The 25,815-nt window shown below is 42.0% G+C and overlaps 2 protein-coding genes across 2 annotated transcripts in view; one reads left to right on the forward strand and one right to left on the reverse strand.

Moving 5' to 3' along the window:
* ARFGEF1 (ADP ribosylation factor guanine nucleotide exchange factor 1) overlaps positions 1-7,921 on the forward strand; it is a 119,927-nt gene extending 112,006 nt beyond the window's left edge. Inside the window, exons 35-39 of the mRNA XM_060202294.1 lie at positions 450-589; positions 2,063-2,231; positions 3,712-3,850; positions 5,038-5,155; positions 6,525-7,921. Coding sequence (XP_060058277.1) covers positions 450-589; positions 2,063-2,231; positions 3,712-3,850; positions 5,038-5,155; positions 6,525-6,689 — 731 coding nt within the window. The 3' untranslated portion in view covers positions 6,690-7,921. The remainder of the gene's footprint in view (positions 1-449; positions 590-2,062; positions 2,232-3,711; positions 3,851-5,037; positions 5,156-6,524) is intronic.
* A 1,767-nt stretch (positions 7,922-9,688) lies between these two features.
* Positions 9,689-25,815, reverse strand: part of CSPP1 (centrosome and spindle pole associated protein 1) — a 108,046-nt gene continuing 91,919 nt past the window's right edge. The window contains exons 26-31 of the mRNA XM_060200582.1: positions 25,177-25,317; positions 20,908-20,960; positions 19,081-19,144; positions 16,186-16,295; positions 13,407-13,545; positions 9,689-10,911 (exon numbers count right to left, since the gene is read on the reverse strand). Of these exons, the coding sequence (XP_060056565.1) occupies positions 10,700-10,911; positions 13,407-13,545; positions 16,186-16,295; positions 19,081-19,144; positions 20,908-20,960; positions 25,177-25,317 (719 nt within the window). The 3' untranslated portion in view covers positions 9,689-10,699. The remainder of the gene's footprint in view (positions 10,912-13,406; positions 13,546-16,185; positions 16,296-19,080; positions 19,145-20,907; positions 20,961-25,176; positions 25,318-25,815) is intronic.

Genomic DNA, 25,815 nt, shown 5'->3' on the forward strand with positions numbered 1-25,815 from the left:
GGCCCCAGCACCCAGGATGGAGGTGGGGCCTCGGCCGAGCAGCCCCTAGAGCCATATGTGAGCACCGCCATGGACTTGCCGCATCTCAGGAGCTGGACCCTTTGTGCTGACCATCCTTTCCACACGCAGCGCTGCATATGCCAGAGTGGTGTTCGGAGAGCGCTCTCTCATGAAATAGATATTAAGGGAAAAAACTAGTGCCCCCCCCCCCCCCGAATGCAGCACTGTAAACTATCTGGAGCATTTTTGTTTTTTTAAAGAATTACTTTCCTAAATACTAATTAGTTTAAACTTTTACTGTGTGACAAAGCAATATGTCCTTTTTAGTATGGCATGTGTAAATTACTGTCAGGCATGTTAATGTTCCTTAGCTATGTAATGTCATAAAAAGTATAAAGGATTCAAAATAATTTCTGTTTGCATGTGCGTTGGGGTGGATTTCCTCGCAGAATTTCCAGAACAAAAACTGTTTGCTGCCCTGTTGATTAAATGTGTTGTGCAGCTGGAACTCATCCAGACCATCGACAATATTGTATTCTTCCCAGCCACAAGTAAGAAGGAAGATGCCGAAAACTTAGCTGCGGCTCAGGTAAGGAAGGAGGTAGAAGGAGGGGCAGCTGTTGCTTTGTTAAACGCAACAGTCTGGGCTTCATCTGATGTGGGGTATTTTCATCACATTGATGCTATTTTAATCCAGGGAACTGGATGGCCTCACTCTGAATAGACAGAGTTATGAAGGAGTTGGTAGAGGCTGATCAGTGGGGCATGAGGGGACCAACAGTGTTGACCAGGACATTAAGTGAGGAGAATGTCTACCGATAATTCTGTGAGGGAGTGTCACTGGAAAGGAAGCAGAGAAAAAGGAGGATGAGGACGTCAAAAGAAAGTTCACTCATGAAGTCTTTTTATTTGTTGTTGTTAGGGCTTGTTGCATGATGAATCCAATGCTCTTGGCAGCCACCTGTCCCCTCCCCTCCTTTTTCCTTATTTGGACAGAGACAGAAATTGAGAGGGAAGGGGAAGATAGAAATGGAGAAAGGGGGCCAGGAGGTGGCGCCCCTGGTGAAGCGCACATCTTACAGTGCATAAGGACCCAGGTACAAGCCCCTGGTCCCCACCTGCAGGGGGGGACGTTTCACAAGTGCTAAAGCAGGGCTGCAGGTGTCTCTGTCTCTGTCTCCCCCTCCCATCTCAATTTCTCTGTTTCTGTCCAATAATAAATAAGAAACAGAGAAAGACATACCTGCAGCACTGTTTCAGCACTCGTGAAGCTTCCCTACTGACCCCACCCCCCTCAGGTGGAGATCAGGCACTTGGACCCAGGTCCTGGCACGTGGTAACATATGTACTCTACTGGGTACACTAACAGCCCAGCCCCAAGGCCTCTAGAAGAGAGGAAAACTAGATGCAGAAGTGAATATGGTGGTTGCTAGAGCGATTCTTTTTTGAGGGAATATGGACACCTTATGCGAAGTTCCAGGGTGATGGTTGCCTGGGTAGGAGCGCACACAGTTCATGCGTTGTAGCAGGAAGGCAAGCAGACACACAGAGCCGGCCCACTTACTCGTGGGCATTCATGGCAGATCTCTGCAGATAGCTTCTGGCTTCTCACTGAGACTGGAAGAGAAGTCATTTGCCCAGTTAGTTGTATGAGGAAAAGGGAAGTGCAGACATGAGCTGATCTTTCCTGGAAAGCAGACGAGAGGTGCAGGAAAGGTTTCTGGGCTCACTGGATTTAGTGAGAAGCCAGCCCATTTTTCTCTAGCTCTGCTTACTGTGTTGGTGCAGTGTGCCAGCTACACAAAGAAGCTCGAGGCTGTGTGGGAGAATGTTTATTCACCGTTCTTGAATATCAGACTGCATCAGAAGCAGTGACGGGGTAGAGGAATCGCAGTCAGGGCTGCTAGGGGCAGAGCACAGAGAGCCGGGAGTTTGGAGGCCAGATGCAGATAAGAGGTGGTGGTGCCTGGTGGCTAGGATACATCCTCTGGGGGAGCACTGTGTTGGAAATTTACCAAAATATTACTCTCTTTGTGCCACGGTGGTTTGTTTTGTTCCAAAGAGAGATGCGGTGGATTTTGATGTTCGAGTTGATACTCAAGACCAAGGAATGTACCGCTTTTTAACATCACAACAACTTTTCAAGCTACTGGACTGCTTACTGGAATCACATAGATTTGCAAAAGCGTTTAACTCCAACAACGAGCAGAGGACTGCTCTCTGGAAAGCTGGTAAGCGGTGCCCGCCTCACCCGCTCATGCTCGGTGTTGGCGGTATGCAGCAGATACCCACATTCATTTATTCATTTACTTATTGTACCAAAGCACTCTTCAGCTCTGGCTTATGGTGTGGGAAATTGAATGTGGGACTTTGGAGCCACAGGCATGAAAATCTCTTTCATGACCACTATGCCAACTCCCCCACCCCAGATATTTACATTAATCGGAATTCATTGATTGTATATATTCATCAGGCAGTCTACCCAGCTAGGTCTTTCTGGTCTGCAGCAAGCCAAATAGTAGGTTTTTGGAATAGTCATTATGCATTTTTCTGCACAGAAAAACAGGAAAAAGTGTGTCGTGACTTTTCTGACAACCCAGTATTTGCCTGAGTAAGTTTACTTCTCCTGTGTTTAATTAACTTATTTGACTGTTAAGACCAGTCACTTCTGTCTGTTTCATCTTGTTTACCCAGCCTGGGCCTCCATATTGTTATTGTCTGAGTTTTTGTTTTACCAGAGCACTACTCAGCTCTGGCTTATTGTGGTGTGGGGGATTGAACCTGGGACCTGGGAACCTCAGGCATAACCCTTATGCTATCTCCCCTACCCAGTGGTACTTAAAAAAAAATTTTTTTGCACATTATTATACTGATACTGATTTTTTTTTTTTAATTAAAAAATAGATGTTTGGGAGGTAGTGTGAAACAGTGCTGGGAGAATATGCAAGGCAGAATATGGTTAAAAACAAAAAGGAGCCGATGTCTGAGCATCACACTGTGTCAAATGCCGCTTGCTTTGCTGTTACAAACTTAATCCACAATGTCTGACCTACACATTTGTTCACCCTCTTCCTTTGCAACCTAAATTCTGGAAAGATTAGTCTACTTGTTTTTCTTCTTCAGTCTAAGTCATGGTGGTTGTCATCTGTTGCAGCTGAGGCCTACTTTTTTTTGTTTGTTTGTTTAGCATTTATTTTGAGGGGTTAATGGTTTCTAATGTAGTTGTTGACACATCAGTAGTTTCTCAGCTTCCCGTGAAAGTCCTCTGCAGAACACTCTCACCCACAGCTTCAGACCTCTTACATCATCATGCACCAGGACCCCAAAGTCCAGTCCCCCACCCCTCCTTCCTCAAAGGCCTTTGCCTTGATGCAGTACACTGTGCCCAGTCCAGGTTGTGCTTTGGGTTTTCTTGGCCTTTCGTTGTTATCCTTCCTCCCATTGAGTTGCAGTGATAACCCTGGTGGGGAGAGAGAGAGAGAGAGGGAGAGAGAAAGAGAGATCATACTCAGGTTGGGCTTCCAGCCAGCCTCAGGCTGTGCCTTTTCTAAGACGCTCCTTTCCCGATGGGCTACCTCACAGGTGTGAAAGTCCCAGACACAGGCTGCTGTGGCTCATGGAAGCTCTGCTTTGTAAGCAGCAAGTCATGCAAAATGTGCCTATAATAAGACACCGCCCTGAATTAATCCTGGAAACGTCCCCTTTCTGCAGGTTTCAAAGGCAAATCCAAACCCAACCTTCTGAAGCAGGAGACAAGCAGTCTGGCCTGTGGGCTGCGCATTCTCTTCCGGATGTACATGGACGAGAGCCGGGTTAGTGCCTGGGAGGAGGTCCAGCAAAGGCTTTTAAAGTAAGACTCTTAGCTGAGTTTCTGCCTTTGACCTGTATGACTACATGGTGAAAAGCCAAGAAGAGGCATTTATTTGGTCTGCATTCGGGGCAGAGTCTGCATCCCATCCTCCTGATAGGGACTGTAGCACCACATAACTCAGGACCCACAGAAGAAACTGAAAATGAATTAGTCTTTTAGATAAATGTTTTTTTACAGTGGTTATATGTGACCTGTTATGTTTGTTTAGCTAGAACAGGACAAAGGAAAGTTACTTCTTCACATTTAAAAAAAATTTACTGTTCTGTAGTTCCTAGGCTATAAAAAAGTGATTTTCTTAGTGTTCTATTGGCTTATTTTAATGAGAAAGATACTCAGAGACAAAGAGAGACCAGAGCACTGCTCAGCTCTGGCTTGTGGTGGTGCTGGGGAGTGAACCTTTGACCTTAAGAGCTTAGATTTGAAAGTTCTTTTTGCAGAACCATCATGCTATCTCCCAGCCCCCAAAAGTGTTATTTATAACCATTACAGAGCACCCCCGCTGGCATATACTGACTGTACTGTGGCCCCATGCATGCAAGGTGCACACTCTACCTGCTGCATGCCTCCTCTTCTGAGCTGTTCTCTGGTATTTTTCATGCGATGGACAGCTCCGTTCTCACTAAGAAGTTTTTTTCCTTCTATTTCCCCTCCATGACATTGCGAAGTTCTGATGCTAAGATTTTAACCTACGGTAATAATGAAACATGCTGTTCAGAAAGTGCTGTCACTTCACTGCATTGTGGTGTCTTGTCTGGGGCCTGTTCTCCGAGTCAGACTCATTACAGAGCTTCAGTAGCTCACAAAGTCTGTGTTTTCCTATTTTGCTGTGTGACTTTTAAGACCCAAGAAACTCTAGGTCCTCACAGCTAATGAAGGGGACAGCCACCCAGGTTTTTAGCCCAAGTTTCTTGGTGCCACGGAGCTCTGAGTTCAATTAAACTTTGAAAATTAGAAAAATGTGAGCTACGTGCTAAGTGGCAATAGCTTCTTTTAAATTTCTCTCATTTGAAAGCTGAAGTGTTTATGTTGATGCTTCTAATGTAAACAGGCAGAATTTTAAAAGTTCCTGATAGGTAGCATTCACCCCTCCTGGCCTTAGCTGTTCTTGCTCGGTGAATGTCATCCAGCTTGGCAAGACATTTGTAAAAGTGAACTTTGTGTTACAGTGTCTGCAGTGAAGCGCTGAGTTACTTCCTTACATTAACATCAGAAAGCCACCGGGAAGCATGGACTAACTTGCTGCTTTTGTTCCTAACGAAAGTTCTAAAGATCAGTGACAACAGGGTAAGTATGAGACGTCATATCCACTTCAGCATTTCTACCAGGACCAGCAGAAATACTGTTCATGGCAAAAGATAATTAGCAACTTAGTATTCAAAAGTTTTTTTTCAATATCCAAGCAGCCCAGGCAAAACTGAGGCCATACTGCCTCCTTGTGCAGAGCCAGGGTGGCCCAGCTCAGTCTCCTCAGTGGTCTTTCGCCTTCTCCTCCTTACCCTGCCTGTCTCCTATGATTCAAGAGACCACTCAGTACAGGAAGTACTAGACTCCTGCAGGGTACCTAGGCAAGCTTCCGGGCTTCCACACACACATTCTGACCCCCATCAGTCTCTCTTCCAACCTCAAGCCCCTTGCCCCCCTTACCGGAGGTCCATGGGCTGGGGTGTATATATTGCCCAGGCTTCAGATATCCCTTTATTGCTTCCAGGTAACCCAGAATCCTAGTGAACAGGCCAGGAAATCATTTAAGAAACTTAGACCAGAAAAAATAAAGATAAAATATAAATACAGGGTTTGATATAGTTTTCAAAAGTACAAATTTTGCTTTTAAAAAAAAACCTAGCATCTTGTGACACACAAATGCAAATCAGTTGCTCTGATTCGTGGAGAGGTTTCAGAATGCCTTATCAAGTAGCCGGACCTTTGGCAGTTGGGGGCCTGATGACATACGGTATCCCAAGAGGCTGTGTGGTGTTGCTGCTTGCTACACAGGCGTTCAAATCCCAGGTCACCCGTCCTGAGTTCACATATATGTGAACTCCTAAGCAGCTATGAAAGGCTTGGAGAATAACTAAGGTACCAAGAGCAGGAAAGACTCTGAGCCCCGGGATATCTTCCTGCACAGCTCAGTGTCTTACTATGACATTTTATACTGGCTTCGAAAAGCCTGCAGGGTGTGGGCATCACAGGAGAGAAAACAAATGGCCAGCTGGTATTTCGAAATTAATCAACTACAGTAATTATCAGTGAAACAATAAGGGTAAACTGCATTCTAGCATCTTTGCCTGGAGACTGTAATTTTATATTACACTATAAGGCAGGATTTTCTCAAAAACAAAATCAGTGTTTCGTTGAATAAAGAAAATATATAATTCTAGTAACTTTTATAGCTTATAAAAACCTGTGTGGGTTTTGTGCTTGGAAAACTAAAAATATCATTTTATCAAGTTTATCAAGAAAAATTGTGGGAAATGTTTTCCAAAATAAGGACAAGTGAATAATGTTTGAACGTCTTAGTGATTCTCAAGTTCAGATCCAGTCAGTATACCAGTACTGTATGCAGCAAAGTGATTTGACCGCAAAGATACTTAGTTTGAAGCACTCTGGTTTGGAGTGCAGGCACACTAATGGAGTAATGCATTCTTTCCTCCAGTTTAAAGCTCACGCGTCATTCTACTACCCTCTCTTATGTGAGATTACGCAGTTTGACTTGATTCCTGAACTTCGTGCTGTCCTCAGAAGGTTTTTTTTGCGGATCGGAGTTGTTTTTCAGATATCACAGCCACCGGAACAGGACCTTGGAATGAACAAGCAATGACGGAGCTGGAGTTTTCTTTTTTCTTTTCCTGTTGGTGTTTACATTCCTCTGCTCCTTAAAAGGACCCTGGAGCTGAGGTTTCACCAGAAATACAGTTTCTTTGAAATGCAGTGTCTAAGGGATACTGATGCTTCTGTTTGTTGTGTCAGGCTCATGTCGAGCAGAAAGCTTGTTCCCACAGTGTCAGCTTATGCTCTTATGTTTTTCCCTGGCCTCAGCTGCAGGGAGATCCCCAAATATTTTTGGCAGGTGTGGAATTAAAACTTACCCAAAGAACTATAGACATAAAGATTTGAACTTCTGCAAGAAGTACAACTCAGGAGAGCTGTATTTTGAAGGATAAAAATGTTTATAATTGGGGGGTGGGGGAGAAGAAATTATTGTTCATGCTAAGAAAAATATTTAGCAACTATGGTATTCTTATTCTGAAGATTTTTTGCACACTCAGGCTGTCTGAGATACTGGTAATCACCCATCTGTGAAAAATGTACAGAGATGCAGGCCTGTAACATAAAAATCTTAAACATATAGTTCTTCCTGCACTGTTTTATTTCTTTATTTTCTTATTTGCTAAATACCTATATTTTGTCAAATGCACTAAACATTTGAGTTGATTTTTTTTTTTTAATTTTGTGGGGATTCTGTTTGCCCCTTTTGGGGGGAGGGTGATAATTTTGAGGGGTGAACATGCCCAGAGGCTGTTGTGGCTGACACTTGTCATGATCAACAACAACAAAAAAAAAGGTAGAAATTACCCTATTGACATAGCTACCTGTAATATACTTCTCTTAGGGCTTTTCAAGATGAGCCATTAAAATAGAATGAACCTTCTTGGACTGAAACTTGAATCACTGCAAAATGAATCTAGGTTGCTGTCACTTTTTCTTTTCTTTTGGGTGGCGGGGCTTGATGTAGATTTTATTCCTATGTACAGAATTAATGTTGAATCTATCAAAGCAACAAATCTGGCATGGTTTGGGGAGATTAGACTTACTGGAAATGTATTCATACTGTGAATTGTGCTGATGGTTTAAAAAAAAAAAGACAAGATTGTCAAGCATTCCATAATAACAGTGGATGTAGAAATTTTTTTCAGATGGATAAAATGTATATGGTACAGATGTAAAGTTTTTTATGTAAAAAAAATTCTGTACAACTTTCTGTACAATATTGATTCTCATCTGGCATATTCTAATCAGGTAATAGGTCAATAAAGTTTTTGGATTATTTCATCAGTGCAATCAAAACCTGTGTAATTCACAGCCCCATGTTTCATTGGTTCTCCTCCCAAACCCCCCCTTTAGAAGCCAAACTATGAAAGGAGTATTTCTAAACTAGAATTACAAATTCAGCATTTTAAAGATTTTTTTAAGATTTACTTTTATTACATGAAGGGAGGGAGGTGGAGAAAAGAGGACACTGCTCTGGTAGATGTTGTAGTGGGGATCAGACTCAGGCGCGCAAGTCTTACATTCTACCAGTGCTATAGGCAAAGCTTTTTTTTTTTTTTAAACTGTGTATATATATATATATATATATATATATATATATATATATATACACACTGAGAGGGGAAGAGGCCAAAGCATGGCAGCAGATCTGGGCCTCATGCCTACATATTCTGCACTCTGCCTGCAGAAGCATTCTCTGGCTAGTATTCTTGATTAAATACTGATTTTTTTTTTTTTTGCCTCCAGGGTTATTGCAGGGGCTCACTCAGTGCCTGCACCATGAATCCACCACTCCTGGAGGCCATTTTTTCCTTTTTGTTGCCCTTGTTGTTGTAGCCTCCTTGTGGTTATTATTATTGTTATTGTTGATGCTGTTCGTTGTTGGATAGGACAGAGAGAAATGGAGAGAGGAGGGGAAGACAGACAGGGAGAGAAAGATAGACACCTGCAGTCCTGCTTCACCGCCTGTGAAGCGACTCCCCTGCAGGTGGGGAGCCGGGGGCTCGAACCGGGATCCTTAAGCTGGCCTTTGCACTTTGCGCCATGTGTGCTTAACCCACTGCGTACTGCCCGACCCCCTAAATATAATATTTGTAATTCTTTTCAGTTTCTGGGATTATATACCATGCTTTAACCACAGAGTAGCAGTAATTCAATATTCTGTGTATGTGTTACTGATTAGAATAAGGATGCACCATTTAAATGAGGGCTAAAGGCTTTATTATTTTTATTAGATAGAGCCAGCCAGAAATTGAGAAGAAGGGGGAGGCAGAGAGGGAAAGACACACCTGTAGCACTGCTTCACCGCTCATGAAGCTCTCCCACTGCAGTTAGGACCAGAGGGTAGAGCCCAGGTACTTGGAACATGCGCTCAACCAGGTGCACCACCACCCACCACCCGGTCCCCCAGAGCTGAAGTTCTCTGGAGCTAAAAACCCGCAGCTAGCATTGAGCACTGGGCGTACTGCGAGTTGGTTAAAGTTTGACGCTACACCACCATTCAAAAAGAACATGGAACACACTGGGGCCAGGCGGTGGCTCACCAGGTTAAGCACGCATAGTACTAAGTTCGAAGACCCATGCAAGGATCCAGGTTCAAGCCCCTGGCTCCCCACCTGAAGTGAGGATGCTTCTTCACAAGTAGCAAAGCAGGTCTGCAAAGTACCTGTCTCCCTCTCTATATAGCTCCCTCCCCTCTCAAATTCTCTGTCCTAACCAATAAAAAGTGGTCACCAGGAGCAGTGGATTTGTAGTACGAACACCAAACTCTAATGGATAGCCCTGGAAGCAAAAAAAAAAAAAAAAAAAAAAGAACACATTAAAATAATTTTGAGATTGGTGTTTTTAACAAGTGAGATGTTGGCTTCCTATCTCTTGGGCAGTGAGCAGTTATTAAGCATTTATAGCTAGACTGTAGTTGTTCCTCGAAAGATGGAGTCCTGCTAAGTCCAGTTTGGTTGCTAGTGCTGGGAGCCATCATGACTCTGGCCCGAGAGGAAGTGTTTCATGGTACTATCAGGCCTCCCCCTATAAAAACAGGCTTTCATCTTTCAGGTGAAAATAGGTTTTATAGTAAAACAACAGATTAAAGATTATAAAAACTACATGCATGCAGCTAATACTGAAAACAACAAATTTCGCATGAGATAGTTTACTACTAGCTGTGTTACTGGAAATGTGTAAGCAACCAGTTATGCCTAGAGGTGGTCTTCTCAGTTGCCATGGTGATAAAGATGTCAAAGGATTATTTCCTAGAATTGTAATTACTCTTTCCTTTTTCAAAGGATCATCTGTTATACATCAAATGATTAGAAAGAGTTACTTATCTAGGAGTCCCTGAAAGCCAACCAAAGATTCCAGGGTACTGGACCCTTGGGTGGTCAGGCCTCTCTTCACTTTGCAGAATTCGTTTGTGAACCACCAGTTAAAACAATAATCAGCATTGGTAATAAAAATAATTTATTTCTATCAAGAAGTAGGTAAATCATAATAAATTAGTAAACTTAACACAGTGCCTTCATTGGCACAAAAATAAGAGGCAGAAAGATGTGACTTTTAATAATACATGGCTCATGGGAGTCAAATCAATTATGACTCCCACCAGTAGCTACAAATGATGGAAAATACTAGCACATTGGATTCTGTTACATAGTAACTGGGATAGTCACAGCTACAACCAGTGTATTTACTAAACAAATTATTTTGAAATATAACAACAGTAAATAGATTTTTAACAAGTACTCTAGTTTTACAGTAATATTAAAGACACTTGTGTTTCAGTCATCTTATACCGATGAGCAGGATTTAAAATAATGCACATATGGTAGTTGATTCCAAGAGTTCGTTACCACCCTATCTTATGGCAATATTATGCAAAGGTGATTATGTAATTTATACTACATAAATTATAGCCTTTTATTTATATACATCATGGGAAAAAGATATGTACAGATGGAATGTAAGGAAACTCTAGGTAGGGGCCAAATGTAGCAGAGTAAAAGTTCTGGTCTGACATCCCTTTCACCTTAAAGGCACCGCTGTGTCCAATACAGATTTATTTTAGCCATGTGCAGTAGACAGGCCTTGCCAATTTAAAGTGCCTGGTTTTCCAGAAACCTGTTGCTGCTCCTGGTTCAGCTGCTCCGCCATGAACTGTTTCAGTGTCTCTGAGGTACCAGGGCGAAGCCAGGGCTCAGTTGCTACAGAATTTGATCCATCATCACCCACTTGCTTCATGATGTCATCAGGGTCAACCAGTGAACTCTCATCATCTAGAGGACACACACAGGAGACGTCAGACTCCGGCAGAGCTTTTCTAGTCCGACACGCTGCAGCTTTACATTTCTCTGTAATACCATGTTCTACACTGTACTGTTTTATCCAGACCCTCATTTTAAAGGGAGGAAAACAGTTCTAGAAAAGGGCCAATGTATCAAAGCTAAAAATGACCAACTCAAGGTGACTCCTTTTTACAGTAAACACTGGCATCTCCAGGATAGCAAAGGAGATGGCCAAATTTTAATTGTGGAAGTTTGGAGTCTTAGTTTGTGTCCCCTACAAGGAAACTATTGAAAAGATACCACACGAAAAATTTTGATGTAGCAAAGTCTTAGAATTAAATACTCCCAACCTACAGTACTACTAAAAGGTAATTAATTACTTTAGAAAATACCAGAGGACTGAAATTATTTCCAGTCTTAAAGCTAATCAAAGAGGCTGTGTCTCCTCCATTAAACATTAGCTCTTAATGTGTTTCATTCCTTAATTGAACTTGAGGCAGTTAATCCATATCTCATTTCTTATTAAATACAATAGAAAAAAAAATCTGTCTTCCTACCCTGTGATGTCAATTTCATTTTTTAAGTTACATCTCCTGGTCTGTGAAGGATTAGCCCAGCAAAGGTATATTTGCAATCAACTTACTGAGAATCAATCCACATCATACCAAAAAGCTCCTGTTCGAAAGGATATTGTAAAAAAAAAAAAAAAAAACAGTTTAGAAGGTGAAAACCTTCTTAAAGAGTCTTAAGATGTTTTACTCTCAAGTATACTACTAAATATAAATTGTACTTAGTGATTCTAAATGACATTGAAGAACAGTTAATTCTCAATACAGATTTAAAAAAAAAAAAGCCTTTTAGCTAAAATGAAAAGTTGCTTTCCTACTGTTCCACATTTTACCAAGTAAAATTTACTGCTCCATAAATTTATCGTATTTGCTTAATATTCAGTATGGAATTTATCATCATAATATACCATTTCTGTTACAGGTTGTATGATCAGTTTTAAATTAACAATGTTGAAGGCATCATCTAAAAAGCTTAGTGTGTTACAGTCTATTACAATAATTTACCAAACAGAATTATATCCAAATCGGCCATTCTGCCATTTGCTAAAAATAACTGCATCAGGACTTCAATGGCTAGTGGCTCAACATGAAATAGTCAATAACTCGTTATCTGCTGACAGAACCATCCGGTCTCTAAGCTGTGTAACAGTACAGACAACCAAAGCACTGGGCGCCAGCCCAGAAAGTCCCTAAGGAGGGCTGCCCTTTGACCTAGAGAATGGACACCTAAGGTGACTTTATCATGACAAAGCAAACCAAGCGAGAAGACTTTTAATTAAAATTTTTAAAAACATAACGTCTTTAGTATTACAAACTAGATGGATTAGCTAGTTATTAAAGTTAATTGCTGATTATCTGTCAGTATGACAAGTAAATGGGGGGGGTGTGTGGGTAGCATAGTGGTTATGCAAACAGACTGTCGTGCCTGAGGCTCCGAAGTCCCTAAGCTAGCTAAGCTGAGCAGTGCTCTGGGTTTTAAAAGGGGGGGGGGGGGCCAGGGCTGTGGCGCACTGGGTTAAGTGTACACAATACACAGCGCGGGGACCAAGGCAAGGATCTCAGTTTGAGAACCCAGCTCCCTACCTGCGGGGGAGTCACTTCACCAGCCATGGAGCAGGTATCCATCTTTCTCTCCCTCTCTATCAATCTTTCTCTGTCCTCTCTAACAATAACAGCAGCAACAACAAAATGGCTGCCAGGAGCAGTGAATTCGCAGTGCCTGCACTGAGCCCCAGCAATAACCCTGGAGGCAAAAAGAAAAAAAAAAAAAAAAGGAAATGCTAGTGCTAGTGCTTATAAGCAAAATATTGATCTGTTTTTAATCCTTTCTAAAAGGGTACCTTATTTATTTATTTTCCCTTTTGTTACCCTTATTGTCTTTTTATTGTTGTTGTTATTGATGTCGTTGTTGGATATGACAGAAAGAAATGGAGAGAGGAGGGAAAGACAGAGGAAGAGAGAGAGACAGACACCTGCAGACCTGCTTCCAAGCGACTCCCCTGCAAGGTGGGGAGCCAGTGGCTCGAACCGGGATCCTTCCACCGGTCCTTGCGCTTTGCACCACGTGTGCTTAACCCACTGCACTACCGCCTGACTCCCTAAAAGGGTACCTTCTCTGTTTAAAAAAAAAAAAAAATCATGGGGTAGGGGTAGATAGCAGAGTCTCTTTGCATAACCATTATGCTAAGGCTCTGGAGTCCCAGATTCAATCCACTATGCCACCCTAAACCAGAGCTGAGCAATGCTCTGCTCTGGTAAAAAAAAAAAAAAAAAAAAACATGCAAACATGAATCCTAGTTTTGCTGGGGAGCTATAATTCAAAGGACTTCAAAACCCCATTCCATTTTCCTCCCAATCATCAGTGAAAGATCTTAGAGAATTTGCTTTAGGTAGTATAGTTAAGCATGGTTAAGTTACCTGTATTAATAGGCTTATTCTGAAATTCATTCAATCTTCTCATTCGTTCCATATTTTTCAATCTAAGTTGATCAGTATTTATACTGGATACAGACTTTAAAGAGACACCATCTGGTGGTACATTAGAGTGATGATTATCCTGTAGTTGGAAAGCAGAGAACTTCAGAAATTGTTTGGAATAAAGCAGTGAATCAATCTATTCTTGCTAGGGAAAGTATACAAATTTATAACATTAGTATTCTAACCCCTGGTGTTTATTCAGACTCAAAAGAAGGTATTGCATTTGTGAAAGCGTATAAATGCCGGTAAAACTAGCTACAGGTAGTGGATTATAAAACACAAAAAGAATAAAGTGAAATAGCAGAGGCCAGATAAACAAGCATTTCAGTTACAGTAAACCAAAAAAAAAAGTGCATCATGATTCCCAACAACCCAATAGCCTGATACTAGCATGAAGACAGGCAGAATGTAAGATAACAAATAAATCTGTTCATGAATAGGCAAGCCAAGAATACCCACTAAGGAAAGAATAGTCTTTCCAATTTGAGATGCCACAATTACTGGGCATCCACATGAAAAAGAATGAAATGGGATTCCCATAACTCACAATATGCCAAAAGTAATTCAAAGTGGATCACAGACCTAGATTTAGAAGCAAAAATTAGCACACCTGGGAGCACCATTTTCATACTGTGCAGCCATGAGGCCCTGGACTTACTACATGGCACAAAAAAAAAAAAAAAAAAGCTGTAAGAGAACAGAGTCACTTTCATGATCTTGGGTTAGGCAAAAGTTTTCTTAGACATGATACCAAAGCTACCAAACAACAAGCAAGGAAAGAGAAGACGAGCTGGATCCCATGAAAACTTTGAGATGTCTGTGCTTCGGACAGCACCAAGGAGTAGACAACGCAGCAAGAGAAAATGTTTGCGGCTCTCACACCAAATAGGGGTCTTGACCCAGAATATATCAAGAACTACAACAGACAACGTCTTCAATGTGAGGTTTGAGAATTTCCCAAGGTGTACAAATAGCCAAGAATACAGTGAAAAGATGTTCAACATCACTAGAAAAACCAAAACAATGCTACTTCATTACAAGCAGGACAGCTATCAGAAAAATAACAAACGTGCTCAGGTGTCAAGAAAGAACCTTCTTACACTGCTAGTGTGAATGTAAAATGGTGCAACCACTTTGGAAAACATTAGCAGTTTCTCAAAATGACAAACAAATACAGTTACTACCACATCACCCAACAATTCTTGGATTTACATGTAAAATGTAAACAAAAAGTTGTATACAAAATTTGCTTAAAGCATCATAAGAAATAGAAGTAGAGAGGGAAAAAAAACCTCAAAAGCCTACCAAATGCTGGCTCAACAGTGAGTTGTTATGCAGCAATAAGAAGGAGCCAGCGGGTATGGAACATAGTGCATCCAACTGAGTGATATGCTATTACATGTGCAGGGCTCAGATTCAAGCCCTTGGTCCCACCTGCATGGGTGTCGCTTCACAAGCAGTGAAGCAGGTCTGCAGGTGTCTCTTCCTCTGTATTCCCCCTCCCCTCTCAGTTTCACTCTGTCCTATCAAGATAGAAAGAAAAAGGAAAGAAATGGCTGACAGAAGCAGTGGACTCATAGTGATGACACCCAGCCCCAGTGATAACGCTGGAGGCAACAACAACAAAAGGAATCAAGTAATGACATAATCTTTCAGCAAAGAAAAATGAAAGTTATATGTAAGGGAAACAGTTTAAGAAATTGCCCAGTAATTTTTATTTTTATCTATTCGATAAAAGAGAAACACCTGCAGAACTTCTGAACTATTCGTGAAGCTCCCCCCTGCATTTGTGACCTGGGGCTTGAACCTGGATCTCTATATATGGTAACATGTTTGCTCTACCGGGTGCATCAACCCAGCAGGCCCTGCCCAGGAATCAAAGAAATTTAAGGTACTCTGTACAAAAAACCCAGGTTCATGTTCTGTCTGGGACTACATGGGTGTATCAAGGCTCCAGAATAATCTCCAGAGATGGGAGATAGAGAGAGAGTGAGTGTGTGTATGTGTGTCTTGGTCCCTCCCTCCTCCTCTCCAACCCCGTCTCTAATATCTGAAACAATGAAAATGAAAATAGTGTAAAAAGTTCAGGGCCCAGGAGGTAGTAGTCAGCGATAGTGTCTTGCATGAGAGCCTAGATTCAGTCCTCAACACCATGTAAGAGAAACAAAAACAAAAATGCTAAAACCACACAGAAGCTGACGACCAAACAAAAAGAATAACATCTACTAAGAGCTCCAACACCTGTGGTTGTTTTTCCAGAGCACTGCTGACGATGGTTTGAGGGACTGAACCTGTGACTTCAGAGACTCAGGCATGAACGTCTTTTTGCATAAATAGCATGCTATCTGCCCCACTCAAGCCTGTGCTTCTTACCAACCAGTTTAACACAGTAAACCCATTTACACAAGTTCTGTGGAAAGAGCCTGTCTGCCAAAGTGGCCAGTTATCTTTCCAATAGAGATAAGAGACCTATATATGACTTAGGTTCAAGCAGACTTCCTAGTAAGACGATATCAGGGGACCAGGTGACACACCTGGTTATGAGTCTATGTTTCCACATTTGTTTCTATCCAATAAATGTGTTTTTTAAAGGGTCAGCTCCTTGTACCTAGTCTACCTCAACCCCAGAGTAAGTGCTCATTATTGGCCCATACCAATTCACTGTCAAAATCTAGACCTCTCAAGCTGATGAGGAAAGAAAATCTTATTTCCTACATACTACATCTGGTCCTTTCAATCTGTTCCTCCTCCGCTCCCTCGCAGAAGGCAGCTGTGAGTCAAGAGGAGGAGTGTCATCTTCAACAGCAGGAAAAGTCTCCCCATAAGCACCTGCAAGGGGCACACAGGGAATAAATCTTAAAACAGATCTGTTCACTCATAATTAAACTAAGAATGGCCTCATTCAGATGCCTTTTTATTTTTATTGTTTTAATTTTAATTTATTTATAAAAAGGAAACATTGACAAAACCATAGGATAAGAGGGTTACAACTCCACACAATTCCCACCACCAGAACTCTGTATCCCATGCCCTCCCCTGATAGCTTTCCTATTCTTTAACCCTCTGGGAGTATGGAGCCAAGATCATTGTGGGGTGCAGAAGGTGGAAGGTCTGGCTTCTGTAATTGCTTCCCTGCTGAACATGGGCGTTGACTGGTCCATCCACACTCCCAGCCTGCCTCTCTCTTTCCCTAGTGGGGTGGGGCTCTGGGGAAGCAGAGCTCCAGGACACATTGGTGGGGTTGTCTGTCCAGGGAAGTCTGGTCGGCATCATGCTAGCATCTGGAACCTGGTGGCTGAAAAGAGAGTTAACATATAAAGCCAAACGAGTTGCTGACTAATCATGAACCTAAAGGCTGGAGTAGTGCAGAGGAAGAGTTGGGGGGGGGGGGGCTTCGTTCTGTATGCATATTTTAGTTATATTCCAAAGGGCTTGTGGCCATACTAGTCTTTTTTTTCCTCATTCAGATGTGTTTTTACATAATAGAATATACTTAATGTAGAATTGTGTGGTGAGCTCTACGATCTAGTTTTAGAACTTTTTTTTTTTAATCCAAAGCACTACTCAGTGGCTTATGATGGTGGTGGGGGTGGGGGGAGGGGCTGAACCTAGGACTTTTTGAAGCCTCAGGAATGACCACTATGATATCTACCCCCACCCTAGAATATTTCTATCTCCATTAAGTCTCAGTAGATTCAGCTTTTCTGACAGGACATATAACTGAATTGAACATGGCAATATTTCCTCTTAGCATAATGTATTTGAAGTTCATCTATGTACCTACCATATGTCTGTAATTTATCCTAAGACTACACATTTAGCCTATGAGTTTACCAACTGATAAGACATTTGAACTGTCTCTAGTTGGCAATTACCTTCTTAAAGGGTTATTTCTTAAGAGACAGAGGTCAAAGCACCACTCTTGAGACACTGTAATCAGACCGGAAACCTCACAATGCCAAGACTTGTACTCTGTTGCTAAGCCATTCCGAGACCAAAAACTGGTGATTAGTAATGCTGTTATGGACTTTCAGATACATGTATGTGTGGGCCTGCATGTTTTCATTTTTATAGAAGGGGGTTTGATTATCCCTAGGATTAAAATTGTTGGGCACAATAGTAACTACTTTGATCACTACCAAATTTCAAAATTGGTTCTACTATTTTACATTGTAAGAAAGTTAATAGTTTCCCCACACCTTAACCAACATTTGGTATGTATGGTTTTGTGAGCAGTTCTTCTGGCACAGTAACAGATCATCCTGCAACTTTGCTGTAAATGCCTGTTAGTGCCAGGGAGCCTCACCGCTGGCAGTCTCAGATCTACAATCATGTCATCTGTGCACTGATTTATTCTTCGTATAGAGTCATACAGTGCTTGTAAACATTTTGATGAAAGACAAACTGTACTTACAATGATCCCAACAGCTTATGCCATATAGCCTAGGTGTGCCATATAGCCGTATGCTCTACTATCTAGATTTATGTCATTGTACTCTGTAATTTGCATAATGGCAGAACTATCTGGTGACACTTTCTTAGAACACAGATACGGGAATCCGTCATTAGGTGATACATTACAGTTCCTGTTCCTTTATTTCCATCATATTGATTAGCTAGAACCTCCATTAATACAATGTTAGCTGTGGGCTTTCTTGTTTTTTTTTTTTGTTTTTTTTTTTGCATCTGGGGCTTCACTGAGGCATCATGTCTCTGTGACTCTCTCTACCCCTCATGGTGGTTTTCTTTTTCTTTTTTTTTTTTTTTTTTACTTATTCCTAGCTAGAGGGGGAGAGGTGCCATAGCACAGCACAGCACTGTTACACTGCTCATGAAGCTTTCCTTTGCAAATTCTCCCAGTTGGAGTAGCCCGGGGCTCAAAACCTGGTCCTCGCACAAGGTGACGTGTGTGTCTTACTGGATGAGCCAACTTTTTTTAGGTAGAAAGGGTGAGTCAGAGAAAGGAGAGACACCACAGCATTAAGAAGTTTCCCTTAATGACATGGAGATGGGGTCCCAAGCTTCTGTCACAGGCAAAGCAGGCTCTTTTCTGAGATGGGCTATTCCACCAATCCTGGTGAAAAAATAAGATTTATTTCTGTCAAGCCAGGGCCTCACATATACATGATTTCACCACTCCCCAGTCTCACCTTTTCATTCAGATACAACACTGTGCTCACTACCTTCCTGTATCCGTCCTATGATTCCTAAAGTTCACCTTAAGTTATCGTATTGCCAAAATCATCACTAGGGCTTGGTGCTGGCTCTACAAATCCACCACTTTTAGCAGCTATTTTTTCTTTTCCTTTTTCCTTCCTATTTTATTTGATAGGACAGAGAAAAGCTGAAAAGGGAGGGAGAGAAACAGACACCTGCGGATCTTCTTCATTGCTCCTGAAGCACCACCCCTGCAGGTAGGGAGCAGGAGCCTGAAAGCGGGTTCTTGCACACTGTAGTATGTGAACTCAGCCGGGTGCTATTTGGTATTACGTATTTACTAGGCAATATCCCTGTGTTATCACCTTGCACACTGTGTCTGTATATATATATATATAGTTCCACTTTATAAGCATTAAGAAAACTGTTTTAGAAAAAGATTGTTAAATATACTCACCAATAAAAGCACTATCTGATTCCAATAATGAATTTTTCAAGAAATCATTAGTGTCATCTCTGGGCTAAAAGAAACATCATAATATTAATGACCTATGTGGAAAAAAATACAAATTTGTACAAAGAGTCTTGTGTCTCTGCACTAAAACTAACCTTAGCCAAAGGGGCTGGGGAGATGGAATAGGAGGGGCTGCTTCCCTCTCCCTGCATTTCAATACCCAGAAAGTCTACGAGAGGCTAAGCATGTACCACTTTCAACCAAAGAGAGACAGCAACAACAAAGGACTTAAGTCTAGCGATTCTGAGAGGCAAAGACTCCCTAAATTAACTCCTTTCTATCCCATTCTGGTTGAAGTGAAGTTTTTTTAAAAAAATATACTGCTAATAAAAATAAAGCAGTGTGAAGCAATGAACCCAATTAAACACTAAACGTCTCTCAACTCTAGTGAGATTCCCTTCATTCACTAAATCTGTAGAGTGCACTTACATGTTAGAAACTGGTGATAATAGGTTGACTAAGAGTTTTTTGCTCTGAAATAGATCAGAGGCCCACGGGAGAGAGAAGCATCCACTCAGATAATGGCAGTCTTATGTGTCAGTGGTTACCACAAAGACATAGCACAGAAAAACTTGGACATGAGTTGGGGGAGAAAATACTGCAAGTGTTGAACTGATTAGCTGAGAGGAGACTTAAATTTACTTGCAGAGAACAGTACTTCCTATTTTAGAGAACTCAAAGTCACCTGACTGCATCTCTGCACCTTCCTGTCACATTCTGAGATTTACTAGAATATTCACATTCCACCACTACGCAGAACTGGTTATCAGAAAATTCTTCTATTTTACTGAATTTTTTCACATATTGAATCAAACTCTCCTTAATATTACTGTTTTTTCCTATAGAATTTATGATTTAAAGGTTTGATTTTGGTCTTATCCTCCAATTTCCTTATTTATTTCATTCTCCATGTTATTCAGGGGCTGATGGTTTACAGTACAGTTGTTGACACGCAAGGACAAATTCTCATTTCCTCCTGATAGGTGTCTGCAAAGTGTCACTCCTAACTAGGTCTCCCTCCACCACCGTGCACCAGGACCACAAAGCCCCACGACCACCACAACCACCATGACCGCCACATCCCTCCCGTCCTTCCCTGCCCACATTACTTTGCTTGGGGACAATACACCAACTCCGGTCCTTAATGAGAAAGAGAGAGACCAGAAAAGAGCTTTATTCAGTTCTGGCTTATAGTGATGCCAGGAGTCAAGCAGTCACCTGTAAAAGTCACATGGAAAGCTGGTGTACCACCACTTTCACTGCTTCCCTGCACCCATCCTCCACTGACTGGCTCCTGCTTTCCAGCATGGTAAAAAGCAAGGTTAGGACACTGAGAATTAGTTAAGTGGTGACTCAGAAAAGAAGGTAAGACCACAGAAAAATATGGGTGTATATATATAAAATACACAGTAATAGAAATAATAATCAGCAATATCTGTGATCTTGGGAGAATAATACAGTTTCCAATGGAGACACAGAACTCTGGTGGCGGGAAAGGTGTGGAATTATGCTCCTGTTATCTTATAATTCTGTACATCAATATTAAATTACTAAGAAAAAAAAAAGAAAAGAAAAATGTGACACTTGCCTGAAGTCACCCACCTAACCTATAGACTAAAAGAACCTAGCTCCTGAGTATTGTTCTCAGTATAATATACTTCCTCTACATATTGTAGCACACTGAGAAGATTTCAAAATCAGAATACTCACCATATTCCTAAACATTTCTAGCCACCCCTCCCCACTAACTTAAACATTCTAATTTCTTACCATTCTGTAGCTTCGCGCTTTGGCATTTGGCACGGCATCGGCATCCAAGTTAACTAATCAGTGGACAACAAATACAGTTAGAAAATGTTTAAGAACTGAAATACTATGACTTTTTTTTTTTTTTGCAACTAGAAATTATAGTTAAAAAATTTTAAAAGAGGTGGGAATTGTGAGGAGTTGTACCCCTCTTATCGTATGGTTTTGTCAGTATCTCCTTTTTATAAATAATTTTTGTTTTTAATTTAAAAAGAAAAAGAAATTACAGGGAGTCAGGCGGTAGCGCAGCGGGTTAAGCGCAGGTGGTGCAAAGCGCAAGGACCGGCATAAGGATCCCGGTTCAAGCCCCTGGCTCCCCACCTGCAGGGGAGTCGCTTCACAGGCGGTGAAGCAGGTCTGCAGGTGTCTATCTTTCTCTCCCCCTCTCTGTCTTCCCCTCTTCTCTCCATTTCTCTCTGTCCTATACAACAACAATGACATCAATAACAACAATGACTACAACCACAATAAAAACCAACAAGGGCAACAAAAGAAAAATAAATAAACATGAAAAAAATTTTAAAAAGATAAGAAATTACAGTTAAACCAAAATCTCATGAATTCTTCCAGTAGTTGCTGGAATATGTGGGCACCTGCTTCAAGGACAAGTACTGTAAGTGTCAGAGTATATCTGCATCCACCTGTGTGCGACTTGTAGGCTAATCTGCTTCAGTAACCAGATCATACCAGATCAGACCATCATTTGGGTCAACCAAAGGAAACTGGCACCAAACTGGGTGAAAATCTGAAGACTGCACTTGTTTCTTCTCTCCCTACAATGTACGACAACTTATAGTAGAACTCGGGTTGTTTTGCTGTCAGAGGAGGACCTATGGGGACATTGTGAAAAATTAGGTATAAAATGGAAGGAAAATATTCCCTGTAGAAGTCCCTGTATCAGGTTTCAGGGAGACAGCACAACGGTAGCACACCAGACCTACCTACATGACTGAGATTTAGAGGTCCCAGGTTTAAGCCCCAGCATCGTATTATGCCAGAGTCGTTTTGTGGGGGGGGGGAAATGCCTCATATCCTGTAGGTCAGAGCAACCATCCAAGGCAGGGTCTAAAATTTGTCTTAAGTGGTCCAGGAGGTGGCACAGTGAATAAGGCTTTGGACTCTCAAGCATAAGGTCTTGGGTTCCATCCCCAGCAGCACATGTACCAGAGTGATGTCTGGTTCGTTCTCTCTCTCCTATAATTTCTCATAAATAAGTAAATAAAATCTTGGGAATCAGGTGGTAGTGAAACGGGTAAAGTGCACATGGTGCGAAGCGCAAAGACCAGCATAAGAATTCCGGTTTGAACCCCCAGCTCCCCATCTGCAATGGAGTTGCTTCACAAGAGGTGAAGCAGGTCTGCAGGTGTCTATCTTTCTCTTCCCACCATCTGTCTTCCCCTCCTCTCTCCATTTCTCTCTATCCCATCCAACATCAATAACAACAATAATAATAACCACAATGACAAAAAAAAAAAAAAAAAGGGCAACAAAAGGGAAAAAAAATAGCCTCCTGGAGTTGGGCAGTAGCACAGCGGGTTAAGCGCACGTGGCACAAAGTGCATGGACCAGAGTAAGGATCCTGGTTCGAGCCCCCGGCTCCCCCACTGCAGGGGAGTCGCCTCACAGGTGGTGAAGCAGGTCTTGCAGGTGTCTTTCTCTCCCCCTCTCTCCATTTCTCTGTGTCCTATCCAACAACAACAACATCAATAACCACAACAGTAATAACTCTAACAACAATTTAAAAAAAAAGCAAGGGCAACAAAAGAGAAAATAAATAAATATTAAAAAAAAAAAAAGCCTCCAGGAGCAGTGGATTTGTGGTGCAGGCACCAAACCCCTGAGATAACCCTGGAGGCAAATAAATAAATAGATAAAGAAATAAATAAAATCTTAAATAAAAGTAAATACATAAAATCTGTCTCAAAATAACTGGCAGTACCATTTCTTCTTGTTCCCGTTACTTTTCACGGCTCAATTTCCACAGCCACCCTCACTAGCTTAAGGCTGGCAAGGCTGGTGAAAACAGGGGCGAGGGTCAGAAAGGAAGAGGCATCCGCTGATGCTCCGGTGAGGCACGCAGTGTCACTCAGCATCTAGGCGCGAGGAGCCCTCTCCAGCAGCACTCATGGCTCTCACTCACATTGAACTTCTTCAGAACCGTGAAGACTCCTCGACAGTAGCAGAGCCTTCGCTCATCACCATTTTCCCTAAGCATCAGTCAGTACCTGAACTCACGGGACGTACTTAGCACATACAGACTGGGATTCATTACACAGAAACATCCACAGCCCAGTCTGATACTTCACAGATTTTTTAAAAAAGATTTTCTTTATTTATGAGAAAGATAGGAGGAGAGAGAAAGAACCAGACATCACTCTGGCACATGTGCTGCCAGGGATTGAACTCGGGGCCTCATGATTGAGTGTCCAAAGCTTTATCACTGCGCCACCTCCCGGACCACAGATTTTGTTTTTTAATACTTACTCCCTTTTGTTGCCCTTGTTGTTTTATTGTTGTAGTTATTATTGTTGTCATTATTGATGTTGTTGTTGTTGGATAGGACACAGAGAAATGGAGAGAGGTGGGGAAGACAGAGAGGGGGAGAGAAAGACAACTGTAGACCTGCTTCACCGCCTGTGAAGTGACTCCCCCACAGGTGGGGAGCCGGGGGCTAGAACTGGGATCCTTATGCCGGTCCTTGCACTTTGTGCCACCTGCGCTTAACCTGCTGCGCTACCTCCCGACTCCCTGATACTTCAACAGATTTTATGCAACATCAAAACTTAAAACACAGACATTTCTGCAAACTGAAGTGAGGTGCAGTGAGGTACTAGATGTGTTTGTCCAGCATTCCTTCCTGCTGTTCCTACTTCCTCATACAGCTGTCACTGGACCCGATCACATTACTCAATCTTTCTGGCTATAATGAGTGACTGAGGCCCAGTCAAACTCTAAATTACAGTCCCAATCAAGCTAATGGAAATTTATAGGTCATTTCTGAGATTATAGGTCAGAACTGCTACTGGAGGAAGCCTACCTGACACTGAAATCAATACAAAAGAAAGAGGAAGAGAGATGATATAAAAAAAAATTAATATAGTGGGGGTAGGTAGCATAATGGTTATACAGAGAGATTTTCTTTCTTTTTTTTTTTTTTCTTTTTCCTCCTCCAGGGTTATTGCTGGGCTCGGTGCCTGCACCATGAATCCACCGCTCCTGGAGGCCATTTTTCCCCCCCTTTTGTTGCCCTTGTTGTAGCTTCGTTGTGGTTATTATTATTGCCCTTGTTGACGCAATTCGTTGTTGGATAGGACAGAGAGAAATGGAGAGAGGAGGGGAAGACAGAGAAGGGGAGAGAAAGATAGACACCTGCAGACCTGCTTCACCGCCTGTGAAGCGACTCCCCTGCAGGTGGGGAGCTGGGGGCTTGAACCGGGATCCTTAACGCCGGTCCCTGCGCTTTGCGCCACATGCGCTTAACCCACTGCGCCACCGCCCGACCCCCACAGAGAGACTTTCATGCCTGAGGTTCCAAAGTCCCAGGTTCAATCCCCCACACCACCCAAAACCAGAGCTGATCAGTGCTCTAGTGAAAAAAAGAAGGAAAAAAAAACAGCAATATGGTTGTGGGGGCTGCGAGGATAAAACTTTGGGTGGGTTTGATGTAGAATTATAATCATGTAATCTTAAAAATCATTGACAAAAAAGGTTTATTTTGAGAGCAATATACAAAGAGAGAACAGAGCACTGCTCAGCTCTGGCTAATGGCGGTATGGGAATTAAACAGGGGACTTGGAGCCCCAGGCAGGAATGTCTTTTGCAAAACCATTATGCCATCTCCCCAGCTAACAAAAAATTTTTGGTTTTTTGTTTGTTTCTGCCTCCAGAGTTATCAATGGGACTCTGTCTCACGGGTCCTTGTGCTTTGTACTGTGTGTTCTTACTCCGTGCACCACTGCCCGGCCCCCACCAACAAAAAACTTTTAAAATCCACTAATAACTTGACAACCAGCAAGATAGCTTCACCTAGAGAACATACCTGCATTGCCGCGTGTATGACCCAGTCAAGCCCAGTCCCCACCTCATAGGAGGAAGTCTAGGTGCTGTGCTCTCTCTCTCTCCCTTCCTCCCTCTATCTTTCCATATGAAAAGAGTATGCCCAGAGCAGCGAAACTCCAGTGACAGCAAAATAGTAACCACAACAATTGACATGATGATGACTCTCTTTCTTACCTTCAGAACCTTCCTGCATTTTCATTCTATTCAATCTCTTCTGCTGCTCTCTTAGTAGGGCTTGCTGCTGTATCTCTAAGGTATAAGGATCTCTTGGAGGATCTGGGTACATATACTTTAGATCGACTCGCGTTTCTGAATCTGATGCCGGAAATAATTATATAACACAGTTCAGTTATATCAGCTTTTCAAAGGAGATTTTACAAAATTTCACAAAAATGGTAAGTGAAAACAACATAATTGGCCAATTATGATCTGATCCTTAAAAATATACCAAAAAGCAAGATAGGTAAGACACTGGCTGGAACTTTAATGGTCATTATTGGAGGAAATGAGTCTTAAAACTCATCTATGTCAAGGTCCAAGAATAGCAACAGCAGGTTTGAGTAGCTGAGCTAGTTGTGGTCTATATTGCCCCAAAGTAAAAGATTCTGGGATGAGTAGGGGGAGGGTTCAGGTCCTGGAACATGAAGAGAGAGGACCTAGTGGGGGTTGTACTGTTAAGTGGAAAACTGGGAAATTTTATGCCAAAAAAGAATAGCAACTACAACATGGCATCATGATATAAAACTGGTGAGGACCTGTGTTTCTCCATGCCAACAAAACCAAAGTCACCACATCGTGCATATAAAGACTCTG

This window comes from Erinaceus europaeus, chromosome 1, assembly GCF_950295315.1.
Source record: "Erinaceus europaeus chromosome 1, mEriEur2.1, whole genome shotgun sequence".
Classification (NCBI taxonomy): domain Eukaryota; kingdom Metazoa; phylum Chordata; class Mammalia; order Eulipotyphla; family Erinaceidae; genus Erinaceus; species Erinaceus europaeus.